This window comes from Eutrigla gurnardus (assembly GCF_963514095.1).
Source record: "Eutrigla gurnardus genome assembly, chromosome: 18".
Lineage (NCBI taxonomy): Eukaryota > Metazoa > Chordata > Actinopteri > Perciformes > Triglidae > Eutrigla > Eutrigla gurnardus.
The window spans coordinates 1,463,498-1,481,410 of NC_139929.1; the positions used below are offsets into that span (position 1 = coordinate 1,463,498).

The window sequence follows — 17,913 nt, forward strand, 5'->3', positions numbered from 1 at the left end:
TATTTTATTACAAGTTAAGAGTTATATGTTCAGTTAAAAACTATTAAATCAAGTAAGATCGGTTTAAATTTAAGATTTAAAGACCAAGTTCTCTCGGATATGTCTGATTTGCAAAGTTGTGTAACATAAATATATTCATAGATGTAGATTAATTTTAATTTAATTATGACAGAATCCCCAGTCGATTCGGTTAATGCAATCAAATACAAGAGCTTTAGACTATTCAGTTAGAGTTGATTCAGCTCTCTGGTTCGTGGTGGTGTTGCACTATACTGTACTTTACTTGACATGTTTTATTATTATTGATTTTTTTTTGTTCATCCGATTTGAACAAACATGAAACAATGTGAAAACACATAAGAAAACATTTGATGAAGATCAAAGAATTGTGACCAAGGTCAGACTGAGCATTTCTGTGTTCTCTTGTTCCGTTTCATTAACGGTCAGGACAGGAAACAGTCGTGACTTCTTACTTATCGACTTGTTTTCAGCAAGCCCATCCGGCCCCAGCAAAATCTCCTATCTCAACCATGTTACATGCATTTGTTGGCAAATAAAAGTGTCCTGATATCTTTAATCAAGCTTTTCTGCAATTTATGACTGATGTGCTTGTCCTGTAGATGTTTCGGTTTCTGTGAGGAAACTGTGGTGAGACCATGTATCGCCTTAAAAGCCCACCACTGGATAGTTTTACTTTTTATTTCACGTGTTCCTATTTGCTTCTGCACTTGATGGTCAGAAAAATCACACAAATGAAATGCGCTCACCTCAAAGCGTTGCAACATTTAAGAAGACACCAAAAAAACGATAAATGTCCAAAGTGATGGGAACTAATGCTTAAAAAGAGCAAGGGGGGGTTGTGATTGTGAAAGCATAAACAGGAAGGATGGTGAGTTTATGGTCCACACAGAAGACAAAGATGTGGTTTGGTTAAGATTGTAGATGTAGATTAGACACAAATATCGAGCGTTTCGGCCCTTTAAGCAGAACCGAAATAAAAGACAAAATCTGCAGTGAGGCTGCGTCTGCTTCAAAAATAAAACGTGGCAACATGCTGACGATGAGCAGGTTTACGTTACTGGTTATTTATTTATTTCCCTAACGGCGAATCTTACCCTAAACCCTAACCCAACCAACGAAGCCAGTCAGAGGCTTCGCCCCCTTCCTCGGAAAATCAAATTCACATCACGATTAACCGCCTTATCTTAGCGTGCTAGCAGCACTAGCACGCTAAATACACAAAGTCAACAAAAAGCAAAGTATTGGATCAGATAACGGAACGAGATGGAAAAAGTTCAGGGATCGACTAAAGCGATTACAGTCTGTCCTCTGAGGATCTCAAATGTCTGAACCGGAACCATCCGGTAGTTGTGGAGTCGTTTCAGTTTTCACTTCCACCTCTTATTATAGAAACACGAGCTGCCGCAGCCGTCCCCTTCTTCAGCGTTAGTCCATTCGTCCAACTTCCATCATTATTCTGAACTCGATCCAGTCGAGAGGTTTTCTGGAATAAAGACTAAAACCACAAAGTAACGTTCCGAAGCAGAGAGAGAAAATTAAATCAACGCAATGCTTCGTCCACACTCTCGTAACAGCGTAGGAAAAAGCACATGGGTAGCTCCAGACATCGGTGTAGCATGAAAGCACGGTGGACGCGACCACGGAGAGCCCGTCCGATGTCCGTTCTCCCTTCTGATTTTCTATTTCTATGGTTCACACAAAAGTGTCTCATTGAGTCTTGTCGCGTCTTCGAGGCCAAGAGTTGTTCAGGGAGGCAAGACTTGGACGTAATCAGACGAGTCGGGAGCATCTGGAGGAAGAAACGAAGGGAAAAGTCAAAAAGATGCTGTGAGAAGGAGACAGGGAGGATCAAACGTGGGGGGGGGCGTACTTTCATAGTCTGGTTCGTCTTCGTTAGGAGGCGTCGCCGGAGGTTCGGGAGGTTTTTGGGGCCGGATCAACAAGGCGGTCTTCCTTTTGATGGAGTGGCGCAGGTGAAAGGCCAGACCCTGGTTCCTCCTCTTAAAGTGACGGATCAGCTCGTCCAAAGTCTTGAAAATGGTCTCACCGAAACCTGGTGAGGTCTGAAGGAAACCACAACAGCACAGAGTGGAACAAACGACAACAACACTAAATGTGAAAGCTTTCACGGAACTTTACTGTCAAGTATTTTCTTTGCTGTCTGATTATTATCTCCGGTTGTAGATTAAAACTGAGAAAATAACAGAAAGAAATGAGTCTTGTTTAGTCTGACCAAAAGAGATTCAGTTTAAAATCATCACATTGTATATAGGTAGGTATATATCATTATTATTATTTTAAATTATTATTATTTATTTATTATTATTATTATTATTATTTATATATTAAAAAAAATAAAATTATGTATATATGTTGTGCTGTATAATGTTCTCCAATTAAGATTTCAATAAAAATTTGAATAAAAAAAAAATCCTCATATTGGAGAAGCTGAAACAATAATGAAACAATATCTTTAAAAATGACGATAACCTATTATTAAAATGTTTGATCATTCATTTTCTGTCCGTCCTTTACTAAGTTTCAGCTCAGAAAGCAGAAAAAAAACTAAAAATAATATTTAGATAGAAGTGGAAACACTACAATATGAGTGGAAAACATGATATGTGAGCCGGAAACATCCGAAGGAACATCCAGCAACGATTCTTTTAAAGATTTAAATCATGAATTTCAGATCAAAATCTGCCAGCAGCCTGATAAACGGTTAAAGTTTCCATTTCCTCTGACCTTCATCTCTTAAAAAACAAAAGAGTGGGCGTGAGCAACCATTGACGGATCTGGAAACTAAAAATGTTTGAGATCAGTGCTTATATGCAAATTTGCTGAATACTTGCTGTTTTCAGTGGAAACATTGCATATAATGAATTCACGTCAGACGTTTCCTGTGATGAGGTGATGAGGGGGTGAGACCATCTCTTCAGTCATAACTTCCTTTATAGGCTGAAAGGTTCCTTTAACCACTAATCTGATGCGTGATGTTTGTTTGTAGATTTAGGACGAGGAGGAGGAGGAGGAGGAGGAGGAGGAAGACCTGATTTATCAGATCTCTCCAGACTAATAATACCGACAAATACATTAGAAATGATAAAGAACTTCAAATGTCGTACTTCTCACTTATTTCACCACATTTTATTTTAGGTGCTCATATCAGTAAACGACTAACATAAACCCACTAAACACAAAAGAAAATATATATTTTTGCTGTTTAATTTTGTGTTAAGATCAGCTGATGAAGACTAAATGTGAGAGATGTTGAATATCGTGTTCCAAAGTCAAATCCAAGCACTTTCCAAGCATTTCCAGGTGCATTTCCATGTTTTCCCAGCCCCTTCCAGCTGTGGTAAACTCCATATTTGTATCAATCCAATGGTCAGTATTCAGTCTACTTATTCTGTCACTTGTTCATCACATTAAATGAGATGTTATTGTCCTCTAAACAACCAACATGATGTTTGGAGACAGCTTTTTACAGAAGGACCACAAATGAAAGGAAAACTAATTCCACTAACAGATCCACAGAAATATAATCACCAACTATTTTCATCATCTGTTCATCATCAAAAGTCATTTTTCATAAAGAAATGTCAGAAAATGCTGTTTTCAGTCCCTCAGATATGGAGATCTTCTTTTCTCTGTTCTATCATAGATGTCATCACATACAACACACATTTCAAGACCTTTAGTCTAAATCCAAGCACTTTTCAAACCTTGAAAACACCTCATTAAAATTCAAGTGTTTTCAAGGGTTTCCAGCACCGTACCAACCCTGTTTTTTTCCTATTTTGAGGAGCTGGGGGGAGGCATCTTGTACTATAAATAAAAACACAGCAGTGTGCTGAAACCACGAACCCTAGCTGCCTCGATGACTCCCACTCAGACTCACGAGCTGAAACAAGCAGCTCGTGAGGTCGTGACGTCTGGTGTGGTTTCACTTTGAATCGTGTGTTTTCTGCAAGCGGGAAAAGCCGCGATAAAATGTCAATTATTTTACAGAATGAGTAAAGAATGCAAAGAATCTCACCAAACGACACGTTGCTATCAGAACCTTCATGGTGGGCAACTAAACACACGGTTTAAAACTGAAATGAGCCGGGGGTCGATGACGGGATCCTGGCTGTGTGTGTGCACTGCAAAAATGGAATTTCAAAAAAGTAAAAAAAGCCTTGTATCAAGAAAATAAGTCTTATTTTTTGTCCAAAAAGAATATTAATCTTGTCAAGCAAGTTTTGCATTAGAACAAATATCTCATTTTAAGAAAGTATGCCTTACTTTTTCTTGATAAGATATTCCAGCTAATTTTGAGCTAGAATGAACCAGAAAAAGAGTATAAAAATGTTTTACGATCAAACCCAGCGGGGCACCAAGATTATTTGCCTTATTTTAAGAGTAAGACCATTTGCACAACATCTCAATTCAAGAATGCCATGAAACAAGGACAAAAGTTTTTATTATTAATATTTTCATTTTCATTACAGGGCAGTTGCTTGGTGAGATTGAAAACCATATGGGATATTATGCTGCAAACCAGCTGCAACATGATGTTTAGTTGCTATGCTGCTACAATAACTGATGTATTATTATTTTGATAGTGAGGTTCAAATCAAAACTGGCTTTTCAATCTGTTTGATTATGATGGATCTGGAATGCAGAAGTGCCCTTTTTTTTTTGGATGTTGAATTGAGCAATTGTATTGCAAAGTTAATAAAAAAAATTAATGCCCCATGTACGGAGGCTCAGCCTCGACGCGGAGATCAGTGGTTCGACTCCCGGCCCGGCCATCTCCTTCGCGCATGTCTTCCCCCTCTATCTCCCCTTTCCACACTGTCTCTCTCATAATACAAATAAAAAAGGCTTGCATGGCACTCCAGCCATAAAAAAAAAAAAAACTGAGAAAGTTGTGGTATCTTGATTTAAGACATCACTTTTATATTTGTTATGCTGTTTTAAGAAATGATGTCTTATTTTAACTACTTTTATGCTCATTATCAATCCCAGATTAAGGTGTAATTTCTTAAATTAGTAAAGAGACTTAAATTCTAATTTTGAGTAATTTAATCTTGAATTAGTGTTTTTTTCATTGCTTGTTTTAGAAGAATTTGGATTAGTTTAAGATTTTCTGTCTAGTTTAAAGTCTCATTTTAGTCTTTCGGAGCTAAGAAATTTGGGCTTATTTTAAGAATTGCTTGTCAAGCAAAAAAAGCTTACCCCATTGGCAGATTTTTTTGCTTGATACAAGATAATTTGATTGAATATGAGAATATTTTACTTCTTTCTAGAAGGGCTGTTTTTGCAGTGTGTGTGTGTGTGTGTGTGTGTGTGTGTGTGTGTGTGTGTGTGTGTGTTTACCATGAGAGTATAGTGTCCGGTGCAGGTCTGCAGCAGTCTGTAGGTATACACCACCTTCTGTTTACTGCAAAGATAAACGTTGTTGAGACACATCGTTTGCAGAATTTTTCATAATGAATTAACAATATTAGTACAACATGAAAAAAATAACCCTTACCTATAGCACTCTGATCGTAGCACTGTTGCTCTTGAAGTACTAGTTTACTCAGATGAGGACCTAACACTTGTTCTATTTTTAGCTCTTACTTTATCAGCAATGATACGTTGTGGTTTCTTTGTTTCTTTCTTTTGACAAATGTACTTATTGTAAGTCGCTTTGGACAAAAGCGTCTGCTAAATGACCTAAATGTAAATGATGAGGTGGTCACATGACCAACAGTTTTTAACCCCAACCCTCCACAGGCGTAAAGGACAGTAAAGTAAAGACAGTAAAAAGAGTAAAGAGTACTCAGTTAAAACAGTAAAGACAGTAAAGAGTACTCAGTTAAAACAGTAAAGACAGTAAAGAGTACTCTGTAAAGACAGTAAAAGTACTCACTAGACACACAGACACATGGCTCCCTGGATGGTCTCGCTGTCCCGGATCAGGTAGGCTCCGTCCTTGTTCTTCTTGCCCAGCAGGTCCTCACACTCCTTCTTGGTGATGGCGCCATGGTAACAAACCGGCAGAGCTGCTGCCATGGTGACCAGAGACGGACCGACATCCACCGCACACAACGCGACGCTGGTCTCAGAACAGCTCCGTTTCTAAGACCGCTGGCTCTGCGACCCCCCGACCCCCGCCAGGTCCTGATCCAGGAGCCACAGAGAAGTCCAGATCTGAGGGCCTGGTGGTGGGTTTGGTCCCCTGAAGGCAGCAGCAGCCTGGAGGGCTAGAGGAGGAGAGAGGAGGACTCAACACGAGGAGGACTTCTGACGAGTGAGGCGTGAGAGAACCGAAACAGGAGAAAACCAGCGAGGGAGGCCTTGCGTCACTCACAGGAAGTGTTGGTGTGTGAGAGACGGAGCGGCGGCAGAGGAAGAAGTAGGTGACATACTTCTACTACCTCAGCCACAGCACCAACAGCAGTACTGCAGTATTATTCTGTGTAGAAGTACTTGTAGGGGTTTGAACTCCAGTTGAATACCGGTCATAATAGAAAGAAACAAGCAGACTTGATTATTAATTCACAATGGGGTAGATAAAGGGAGAGAGTTATTAATATTATTATTATTGTTATTATATTTTTAAAATTCATAATTATGATTTTTGTATATATTGAATTTTTGTTAATTTTTAAAGAAAAGTTGCAGCCTGGCATGTTGCCGGTGTGATAATCTCTCCGACTCTCTCTCTTACGTGCCAAGCCAGGTGACCGATGAGGGGGCGGGGCCTCAAAGGTAAGCTCTTTAACTGGCCGGGACATCGTGACCTTTTACCTGCTCACCTGTCAATCACAGGCACAAACAAAAGCTAACTATCACGGAGACAAACGTCTCACACTTTGTGGATTTCCTTTCATTTCAGTCCCGAATAAAAGTCGACTTTTGCATAAAAATGAAAAACTTGCAGGGACTTGAAGTCAATCCAAAGAAAAAACTTGATTGATTGATGTCTGATTGATGAATGTAAGATATTATTGGTTGGTACTAGCCGACAAAACAAAGCGTCATATTTTGTTTTCCAAGAAGAAGAACAAAAATATTGAATTTTTATATAAAAATATGAAGAAGTTGCTTTTGTTTTGCATTTATTGTTAAAAAGGTGAACGATATGAGCGGGAACTTTGTGTCAGCTCGACTTGAAGCAGCACATTCGGTTGTCTTTTACACCACTAGGGGGCGATCACACATTAACCCAAAGAAACACGCCATGAAGACGCTTTGACGACGACACTCGTATCTGTCTGTCCAATGTGATGCTACCGCTCAGTTAGCGTAGCTTAGCATGAAGTCTGCAGCTTCTTGACTGAAACCAAAGAGTGAAAAGCAGGCTGGGTTTTTCTGGGAGGCGAGCCGGACCACCCGGAGGTAAAACCGGGAGAAGCATTCACAGTCATTGTTCTAGTGTTGCATGTTTGTTTCTCCCTCTGTGCCTTTAAGAAGTCAAAACGAGCTCCTCCATCGATTCCATGGCGGTTCAGTCTCGCCTTTGAAGTGTGTTCTCGGCCGCGGGATGTTAAATTACACGATGGAGCCGGCAGCGAGCCGGGCCGGGCGGCGAGGGCCGGGACGCGGTCGGAGCCCGCCGAGCTATTAATAACCAGAACTGAAGGAGCCTACAAATCTTTTACAGCACAGATTACACAGTCAGACTGGCAGCTCACTAATCAGAGACGAGGAGCGGCCACCCGCCACGTCTCTGACATATCATCATCATCATCATCATCATCAAATCCTCCAGGAGGGGATTTTGTTCAGCTTCATAAAACTCACTTCAACATGCAGAACTGGCTCGACGACTGTTTGTTAGATTAATCTGAAAGATCTGCAGTTTTATTTTTTTAAATTAAAAGAACATCGAAACTGAAAAATCCAGCTTGTTCTTAATTTACAAAGCTAACAGAGCTAGCCGCTATGCTAACTTTACATTTGACTTTCATCCCAAGCGAATTACAATAAGTGCATTTGTTGGAAGAGATATTTTACTATATTTCTACTATCAGTACAGTGAGGACGTTCACAGTGATTTGAACATAACTGTGTGAATTTGTTTTGATGAATAAAGTCTGGTACGTTTTGTAAAACACAAAGTGTTGAAACTCGTTCTGCACTATGAAGAAGTAGAAAAGCAGAACTCATTTACACACAACCGGCCTGCAACTCATGATCATCTTCTTTATTCAACGATTTATCGTTTGCTCTCTAAAATGTCAAAAAAAAAATAGTGAAAAATATCCAGTGATGTCATTTAAATGTCTTGTTTTGAAAGACATTTAGATTAATATGATATAAAAACATTTATTGGCACGTTTTCAGATCTTTTGTTATCCTTTCTGTAAATGAAGACGCCTCCTCCCTCCCTGTCCTCCCTCCTTCCTCCCTGTCCTCCTTCCTCCCTCCCTCTCCTTCCTCCCTCTCACAACACTCCCTCCCTCGTTCAGTCACTCCCTCCTTTCACTCCCAGCCCTCCTTCCCTCTCTCTCCGTCCATACCTCCAGCACTCCCCTCTTCGTCTCCTGCTCGTAGGAAGGATGCTCCCCTGCAGACTCCTGGGTCTGCTGCTGAGTCTCCTGGGTCTCTGCCGAGGTAAGAAACACACACACCGGTTTGGTTCTGGTCTCTGAGGAGTGATGGACGCTGCAGGAAACTAGAAAGTAAGAGTGAACACCAACTGAGACGCCATCAAGTGTGTGAGAGATCAGACCGTTTAGGAAGGAACAGATTATCTGCTGCACTTTAAAGTTAAAGCCTGCTTCTGTCTGCTGGTAGAAAAGCACACACACACACACACACACACACACACACACACACACACACACACACACACACACACACACACACACACACACACACACACACACACACACACACACACACACACACACACACACACACACACACACGGTCTCCCAGCCAGCCACCAGCTATTCATAGTTGACTAATGTGTGTGTTTGGGGCTGGATGGGGGGCCGGTTCCTCCCTCTGGTGCTCAGGCCGGGCGGGTTGTGAGGGGATGAGGTGTTTTTTATAGCAGCCTGATCCTATTGAGGGCAGTGTTGCATCGTGTGTGTGTATGTGTGTGTGTATGTGTGTGTGTGTGCTAATTGCAGAGCGGGGGGGGGGGGGGGACTTCATAGTTTGGGATGAATACTTGCTTTGTTGCTGAGAGTTTAGATGTCAATTTAATGTCTGGGCGATTAGGTTAGCTTAGCTTAGCATAAAGACTGGAAGCAGGGGGAAACAGCTAGCCTGGCTCGTACATTATGATCCTGAAATGCAGATTATAGCTGCTTTAAGGTTATATAAGTGGTGGTGGTGGGGGGGGGGGGGGGGGGGTTGCTTTGTTGCTCACAGTAAACATGAGAAGATTGACATGTCTGTGTGTTCAGCTTCAGGTGGGAGGCAATTAGCTTAGCTTAGCATAAGGAAGCAGGAGGAAACAGCTAGCGTGGCTCTGTACATGAAGGTAAAAATCAGCCTACCAGCATCTTTAAATCTTACTCATTAACATATTATATGACAGACTAAACTGTACAGCAACAAAAGATGTAAAGATGATTAAAACTTATGTAAAAGTCCAATTCATTTCTCCCAAAGTCAACGTAACACCACTGACCGTTTGAGATCGGATCAGCAAGAAGAGCATTCTGCAAATCTGCTTCTTTGATAAAAACTACAACCCCCATGGTGCATTTCAATCAGCGAGCTTCAAATCCTTCCAGGACCAGCTTGATAACAAACATCTTAATTTTGGCTTTAAATGACGTTTGTTAGGTACGAACGCGAACATCCGTCTCCTGGGTGAAAGTCCTGTGTTTGATCCTCTGGGTCGTCGTCTTAAAAGCAGGAAGAACCTTGTTTATAGCGTCTGTTGATCATTCATTACAGTATATATATGAAGACAGAGAGGTCAGTGCAGGGTCAGTCGGACTTCCACCAGCAACCCTCCTGTTGCAGGACACCTTAAATAGCCTAAGAGACTTAATCCTCCCATCATGGAGCTAAAGAGTCACTTGCAGACAGACCTGATCCCAGCTGCGTTTTCCAGTCAGACGGTGTCAAACGGTCTCTGTAGACCTTGGGGTCCCTCCACCAGGTCTCTATAGGCCTCGGTGGTCCCCCCACCGGGTCTCTATAGGCCCTGGTCTGGTCTGGAGGGTTTTAAGGTGGCTTTAACAGCCCGTCTGTCTGCGTTGCCTCCAGGTCAGGAGGAGAGCGGGGCGGGTGAGACCTGTGACAACTTCACAGACCTGAACCTGTCTCACTGCTTCATGGGCACCAGCCTGTACGTCCGCCTGCTGCTCTACACCCGCTCCAACCTGGACTGCGGCCGCGAGCTCGACCACCGCCACCCGTCCTCCCAGCCGCTCTTCCAAACGTCCCGCCCCACCGCCTTCGTCATCCACGGCTACCGGCCCACCGGGGCGCCCCCCATCTGGATAGACCACCTGGTCCGCCTGCTGGCCGAGCAGGACGACATGAACATCATCGTGGTGGACTGGAACAAGGGCGCCGCCAACCTCAACTACTTCACCGCCGTGACCTACACCAGGGAGGCGGCGTCCAACCTGACGGGCTTCATCGTGACCATGCAGGTGAGACCACCTGTCACACTTTTCCAGGTCCTAGTTAGGGTTTTTAAGTGTTGTCCAGGTGTTTAGTGATATACAGTATGTGTAATATATTCTATCTGGGATTGGTGGAGACCAAACATGGAGCTAAAAGAGTGATAATTGGATTTAGATCCACCAGGTGTCGTAGACCTGTTTCTTTTTTAACCTTAAGGTGTTGTTTCAGATAAGGTTTGCAGGTTTAGGTCAGGATCCAGGTCCTGGTCCAGATCATTAGGCATCTCATCTCTTGATCAGGATAGATTACATGAAAGTTAAAACAAAACACTATATGTTATTTTGAGGAGATGCAAATTAAAAAAAAGTTTTTTCTCGTGTAAATGAGTCTGAATCTGATCTTCCAAAACTTGTGTTTGAGTGTTTTATATTGTGGAGATTTGAATAGTTTTTCCCAACATAAAGGTCTTTTATAAGGTTTCCTAATCTTCCCTCCACAGTCGGGACTCAAATGAATAGTTTTCTTTTGACGAGTGGTTTAATTTGAGTCTGTAGAAGCTTTAACTGCTGGACTATAAAAGGCCCAGGACCAAGAGAGAACTGAACGTACCTCCATGTGATTGTGTATCTGGTGAGCAGGAGGAGGGAGCCTCTCTGAGCTCGGTCCACCTCATCGGGGTCAGTCTGGGAGCTCACCTGGCTGGGTTTGTGGGAGCCAACCTGAAGGGGAAGATCGGACGGATCACAGGTGAGCACAAATAACACATACGATCCTAAAGAGGTCTGAACCCAGCAGAGACTGACCCCCGGTCCCCCTCCAGGTCTGGACCCGGCCGGGCCCATGTTCACCAGCGCCATGCCGGAGGAGAGGCTGGACCCGTCGGACGCCATGTTCGTGGACGTCCTTCACACCGACATGAACTGTGAGTTGAAGGATGAAATGAACTTTAAATTATAAACCTTTTATTATTATTTAAATGTCAAACATCAGCCAATCAGATGGAGATTCTTCTGGAGTATTTCATCATTTTAAACCAGAATTTCTTTCAAATAATGCTTTCAAATAGTTTTGCTCAAATTTGGGGGATTTTTAAGGATATACAACAAAATTAGTGTAACTTTAAAGACTTTTTTTCTTTTCTTTTTTTTTACAGAAACTAAATTGTCTTTTTGATGTTAAACCGCAACTTCCTTTTTTTTTACATTTATTAATTTTCAAAACATTTTAAATACATTTTTAATACTATTGTAAAACTACAAAATGGAAATGATGCATTTATGGTATTTTTATATGGTGTATATTTTTAGGAAAATGTATTTAAGGTATATATAAGATATATAAATAAATTAATAATCGTCACAAAAACAGCAGCTTGAGGACTAAACATGAATATGTATATTAATACGAGGTATTTTCAACATGAAGGCGTGTCTTCTGTGTTTCATGAGCAGCTTTCGGTCTGCAAGGAGCTCACGGTCACATCGACTTCTACGCCAACGGGGGCGCCGACCAGCCGGGCTGTCCCAAGACCATCTTCTCAGGTGAACACACACTCATGCACACACACGCACACACACACACATACACACACACACATACACACAAACACACACACACACACACATACACACACACACATACACACAAACACACACACACACACACACACACACACACACACACACACACACACACACACACACACACACACACACACTCACAGCTGTGTGGTCCCCCTCAGGTAAATCCTACTTCGTGTGTGACCACCAGCGCTCGGTCTTTCTGTTCCTGTGTGCCCTGAACCGGACCTGCACCCTGACCGGGTACCCCTGCTCCTCCTACGCCGGCTTCCTGGAGGGACGCTGCCTGCAGTGTGAGGCCTTCAGGCCGGCCTCCTGCCCCGTGCTCGGTAAGCCCGTCACCGTGGTGACGGGAACACCTCGCTGCCACTGACCTCACATCTGTTTATTAATAATAATAATGTAAACATACAGCAGAAATACCAGAACCATCAGAATATAACCAGAAATCATAACTAAGTTTATAAAAGATGTTATATAGGGTACAGAGATTCAGGGTTTAATAGCTCTATTGACTTAATGTTTTGTTTGAAACAGTTTTGTTAAATGTAAAACAGTGGCGTATGAACCCTCCTGTAGGCCCACCACCCGCAGGAGGGTCCATAAGGGGCCGGTGCGGTGGGATTTGGGTGGCTGTCCTGGGCGGGTGCCCCGGCGACCCAATCCCCGGACGGTGACTCTAGCCATGGGGACATGGAATGTCACCTCACTGGGGGGGAAAGAGCCTGAGCTAGTGCGGGAGGTAGAGCGCTACCGGCTACAGGTAGTTGGGCTCACCTCCACGCACAGTCTGGGCTCTGGAACCCAACTCCTTGAGAGAGGCTGGACTCTCTTCTACTCTGGAGTTGCCCGCGGTGAAAGGCGCCGAGCTGGTGTGGGCTTGCTTATAGCCCCCCAGCTCAGCCGCCATGTGTTGGAGTTTTCCCCAGTGAACGAGAGGGTCGTCTCCCTGCGCCTTCGGGTCGGGGATAGGTCTCTCACTGTTGTTTCGGCCTACGGGCCAAACGGCAGTGCAGAGTACCCGGCCTTCTTGGAGTCCTTGGGAGGGGTACTTGAGAGTGCTCCAACCGGGGACTCCATTGTTTTACTGGGGGACTTCAACGCTCACGTGGGCAATGACAGTGTTACCTGGAGGGGCGTGATTGGGAGGAACGGCCTCCCCGATCAGAACCCGAGTGGGGTTCTGTTATTGGACTTCTGTGCTAGTCACAGTTTGTCCATAACGAACACCATGTTCAAGCATAAGGGTGTCCATCAGTGCACGTGGCACCAGGACACCCTAGGCCGGAGGTCAATGATCGACTTTATGGTTGTGTCATCTGACCTCCGGCCGTATGTCTTGGACACTCGGGTGAAGAGAGGGGCTGAGCTGTCAACTGATCACCACCTGGTGGTGAGTTGGATCCGCTGGCAGGGGAGGAAGCTGGACAGACTTGGCAGACCTAAACGTGTTGTGAGGGTCTGCTGGGAACATCTGGTGGAACCCCCTGTCAGGGAGGTCTTCAACTCCCACCTCCGGGAGAGCTTTGACCAGATCCCGAGGGAGGCTGGGGACATTGAGTCCGAATGGACCTTGTTCTCTGCTTCCATTGTGGATGCGGCTGTTCGAAGCTGTGGCCGTAAGGTCTCCGGTGCCTGTCGTGGTGGCAATCCCCGAACCCGGTGGTGGACACCGGAAGTAAGGGATGCTGTCAAGCTGAAGAAGGAGTCCTACCGAACCTGGTTGGCTCGGGGGACTCCCGAGGCAGCTGACGGGTACCGGCAGGCCAAGCGTGCTGCAGCGCGGGTAGTCGCTGAAGCAAAGGTTCGGGTCTGGGAAGAGTTCGGGGAGGCCATGGAGGAGGACTATCGGTCGGCCTCGAGGAAATTCTGGCAAACCATCCGGCGCCTCAGGAAGGGGAAGCAGCCCTCCACCAACACTGTTTACGGTGGAGGTGGGGAGCTGCTGACTTCGACTGGGGATATCGTCGGGCGGTGGAAGGAATACTTCGAGGATCTCCTCAACCCCACTGACACGTCTTCCATTGAGGAAGCAGAGGCTGGAGACTCGGAGGTTCATCCACCCATTACCCGGGCTGAAGTCACCGAGGTAGTTAAGAAGCTCCCCGGTGGCAAGGCACCGGGGGTGGATGAGATCCGCCCTGAGTACCTCAAGTCTCTGGATGCTGTGGGGCTGTCGTGGCTGACACGTCTCTGCAACATCGCGTGGCAGTCGGGGACAGTGCCTCTGGACTGGCAGACCGGGGTGGTGGTCCCTCTATTCAAAAAGGGGGACCGGAGGGTGTGTTCCAACTATCGGGGGATCACACTTCTCAGCCTCCCCGGGAAAGTCTATTCCAGGGTACTGGAGAGGAAAATTCGGCCGATAGTCGAACCTCAGATTCAGGAGGAACAATGCGGTTTTCGTCCTGGCCGTGGAACACTGGACCAGCTCTATACCCTCTGCAGGGTGCTCGAGGGTTCATGGGAGTTTGCCCAACCAGTCCACATGTGTTTTGTGGACTTGGAGAAGGCATTCGACCGTGTTCCTCGTGGCATTCTGTGGGAGGTACTTCGGGAGTACGGGGTCGGGGGCCCTCTGCTAAAGGCTGTTCGGTCCCTGTATGACCGGAGCAGGAGCTTGGTTCGCATTGCCGGCAGTAAGTCAGACCTGTTTCAGGTGCATGTTGGACTCCGGCAGGGCTGCCCTTTGTCACCGGTCCTGTTCATTATTTTTATGGACAGGATTTCTAGGCGCAGCCGTGGGCCGGAGGGGATCTGGTTCGGGAGCCACTGGATTTCATCCCTGCTTTTTGCAGACGATGTGGTCCTGTTGGCTCCTTCGAGCCAGGACCTCCAGCATGCCCTGGGGCGGTTTGCAGCCGAGTGTGAAGCAGCCGGGATGAGGATTAGCACCTCCAAATCTGAGGCCATGGTTCTCGACCGGAAAAAGGTGGCTTGCTCCCTCCAGGTCGGGGGGGAGTTCCTGCCTCAAGTGGAGGAGTTTAAGTATCTTGGGGTCTTGTTCACGAGTGAGGGAAGGATGGAACGTGAGATTGACAGGCGGATCGGTGCAGCGGCTGCAGTAATGCGGTCGTTGTATCGGTCCGTCGTGGTAAAGAGAGAGCTGAGCCGAAAGGCGAAGCTCTCAATTTACCGGTCAATCTACGTTCCTACCCTCACCTATGGTCATGAACTTTGGGTCGTGACCGAAAGAATAAGATCCCGGATACAAGCGGCCGAAATGAGCTTCCTCCGCAGGGTGGCGGGGCGCTCCCTTAGAGATAGGGTGAGGAGCTCCGTCACACGGGAGGAGCTCGGAGTAGAGGCGCTGCTCCTCCACATCGAGAGGAGCCAGTTGAGGTGGCTCGGGCATCTGTATCGGATGCCCCCTGGACGCCTCCCTCGGGAGGTGTTCCAGGCATGCCCCACCGGGAGGAGACCCCGAGGAAGACCCAGGACATGCTGGAGTGACTATGTCACCCGGCTGGCCTGGGAACGCCTTGGGGTCCTCCCGGAGGAGCTGGGGGAAGTGTCCGGGGAGAGGGAAGTCTGGGCGTCCCTGCTCAGGCAGCTGCCCCCGCGACCCGGTCCCGGATAAAGCGGAAGAAAATGGATGGATGGATGGATGGAGTGGCGTATGAAAACGTAGATTTCTGTATATGTTTATGTCTGAGCAGCGGTTGGTCTGACCTGCAGGTTACGACGTCAGCCCGTGGAGGGAGACTCTGCTGAGACTGGGTCAGACCAGGGTCTTCTTCAGCACCACGGCCACGCTGCCCTACAGGAGTGAGTCCCACACACCGGGTCTCAAACCCCTACACAACTAGTTTAAAGTCATTTATACATTCTACTTGTGTATGATTCTGTGACAGAGCCGAGCTACCGGGTGGACATGGTGACCTGGAACCAGTACCTGCGCTGGGGGTTCGTCTACATCCGGCTGCACAGTGGCAGGACCTTCACGGAGGCCCGGGTGGACCAGTAAGTCTGTAGTTCACACCAGCAGAGATAAATCACAACACGGCTCTGAAAACAGGTGTTCCTCCGCAGTAAGCTGCTCCGCTTCGAGCAGTACACCTCCACGCGCCTGCTGGCCCAGTTCGACGAGGACCTGCAGCAGGTCCACAAGATCTCGATCCGCATCAACACGGGCAACGTGATCGGCCCTCGCTACAAGATCAGACTGCTGCGGATACGCTTCACACCGCTGGATCGCCCCGAGAGGTCAGTCCTGGAAACACAGTCCATCATCTCAGCAGGTTTCTGTCTGGAAGTGAATAACGGACTCTTCCGTCCTCTCCATCAGGCCGTTAATGTGCCGCTTCGACGTCGTCATGGAGGAGAACATGGAGGTGGCGTTTCGACCTTTGCCCTGCAACTCTCACCTTTAACCCCCCACCAGTCACACTCCTCCTCCTCCTCCTCCTCCTCCTCCTGTGGAAACACCAAACTCAGCCAGACGTCCTCTGGGTGCTACGGGGTCTACCGCCCCACCTCCGAGGGGCTGCAACTCCAGGTTACTGGAAAGTCAACATATCGTTACGTAGGAGCGAAGCCACGTCTGTCCCTGCTGGCACCGACGGGACTTTTTCAGAGTTAATCTGTGAGATCTGGATCCACGGCAACCAGATTAAGGAAACGTCTGCTGCTGCAGGAGAGACTTCACGGTGAGACCAGCTCTCTTCATGCTCTCTCATCAGCGTATCAGGGTCACTGGAGGAGGACGACGACAAAAAACACAACTCAGGGACCATTTTCTCATAGACTTCTATACAACCAGAGAGGAGTCGCCCCCTGGTGGCCAGCAGGGAGAAGTAGGACCATTTTCTCATAGACTTCTATACAACCAGAGAGGAGTCGCCCCCTGGTGGCCAGCAGAGAGAAGTAGGACCATTTTCTCATAGACTTCTATACAACCAGAGAGGAGTCGCCCCCTGGTGGCCAGCAGAGAGAAGTAGGACCATTTTCTCATAGACTTCTATACAACCAGAGAGGAGTCGCCCCCTGGTGGCCAGCAGGGAGAAGTAGGACCATTTTCTCATAGACTTCTATACAACCAGAGAGGAGTCGCCCCCTGGTGGCCAGCAGAGAGAAGTAGGACTATTTTCTCATAGACTTCTATACAACCAGAGAGGAGTCGCCCCCTGGTGGCCAGCAGAGAGAAGTAGGACCATTTTCTCATAGACTTCTATACAACCAGAGAGGAGTCGCCCCCTGGTGGCCAGCAGGGAGAAGTAGGACCATTTTCTCATAGACTTCTATACAACCAGAGAGGAGTCGCCCCCTGGTGGCCAGCAGAGAGAAGTAGGACCATTTTCTCATAGACTTCTATACAATCAGTGACCGCCCTCTGGTGGCCAGCAGAGAGAATGACAGGTTACTCCCATATGGTTTACAAAGGTGGTGATAATCTCTCTGTGGAATACATTTTAAAACATTTTCTTTTAATGTTTGAGTTATGATACATTTATGACAGCGACACAATTTATTAAAAACATCAACAGATTTCTGCATCAGCAACAAACAGCATTTATTTAACCCAACATATTTCTGCCCTGATTAAGGATGAAACTTTTATTATTATGGATTCATTTTTAATTTTCCCCATTTTTTGATTGAAAGAAATCTTATTTTTTTGTTTAATTACCACTCTTCCCTTCCCTTTATCAAAAATACTTATAATTCAAACTATGCTTCCCTGAATATGACAATGTGAAAAATCCTACATTTTTCCAGTGGAAATGTTTTGAAGTCA

At 45.9% G+C, this 17,913-nt stretch overlaps 2 protein-coding genes across 3 annotated transcripts; one reads left to right on the top strand and one right to left on the bottom strand.

The window, feature by feature from the left end:
• Window positions 1-863: 863 nt before the first annotated feature.
• LOC311028528 (SH2 domain-containing protein 1B2) lies at window positions 864-8,634 on the bottom strand. Of its 2 annotated transcripts, XM_084033152.1 has the most exons (5): window positions 8,520-8,634; window positions 5,924-6,257; window positions 5,386-5,449; window positions 1,892-2,084; window positions 864-1,810 (listed from the first exon to the last, which is right to left on the bottom strand). In XM_084033152.1, the coding sequence occupies exons 2-5, from the start codon at window positions 6,064-6,066 to the stop codon at window positions 1,767-1,769; spliced, it is 444 nt and encodes a 147-aa protein (XP_083889278.1). In that variant the 5' UTR covers window positions 6,067-6,257; window positions 8,520-8,634; the 3' UTR covers window positions 864-1,766. The 2 variants fall into 2 exon arrangements, with proteins under 2 accessions (XP_083889278.1, XP_083889277.1); XM_084033151.1 differs by lacking the exon at window positions 8,520-8,634 and having other exon boundaries at window positions 5,924-6,292.
• On the top strand, window positions 8,523-17,104 carry lipib (lipase, member Ib). Its single transcript, XM_084033150.1, has 10 exons — window positions 8,523-8,613; window positions 10,231-10,622; window positions 11,235-11,343; window positions 11,417-11,518; window positions 12,048-12,137; window positions 12,338-12,505; window positions 15,855-15,944; window positions 16,031-16,139; window positions 16,209-16,382; window positions 16,465-17,104. The coding sequence occupies exons 1-10, from the start codon at window positions 8,559-8,561 to the stop codon at window positions 16,547-16,549; spliced, it is 1,374 nt and encodes a 457-aa protein (XP_083889276.1). The 5' UTR covers window positions 8,523-8,558; the 3' UTR covers window positions 16,550-17,104.
• The last annotated feature ends 809 nt before the right edge of the window (window positions 17,105-17,913 follow it).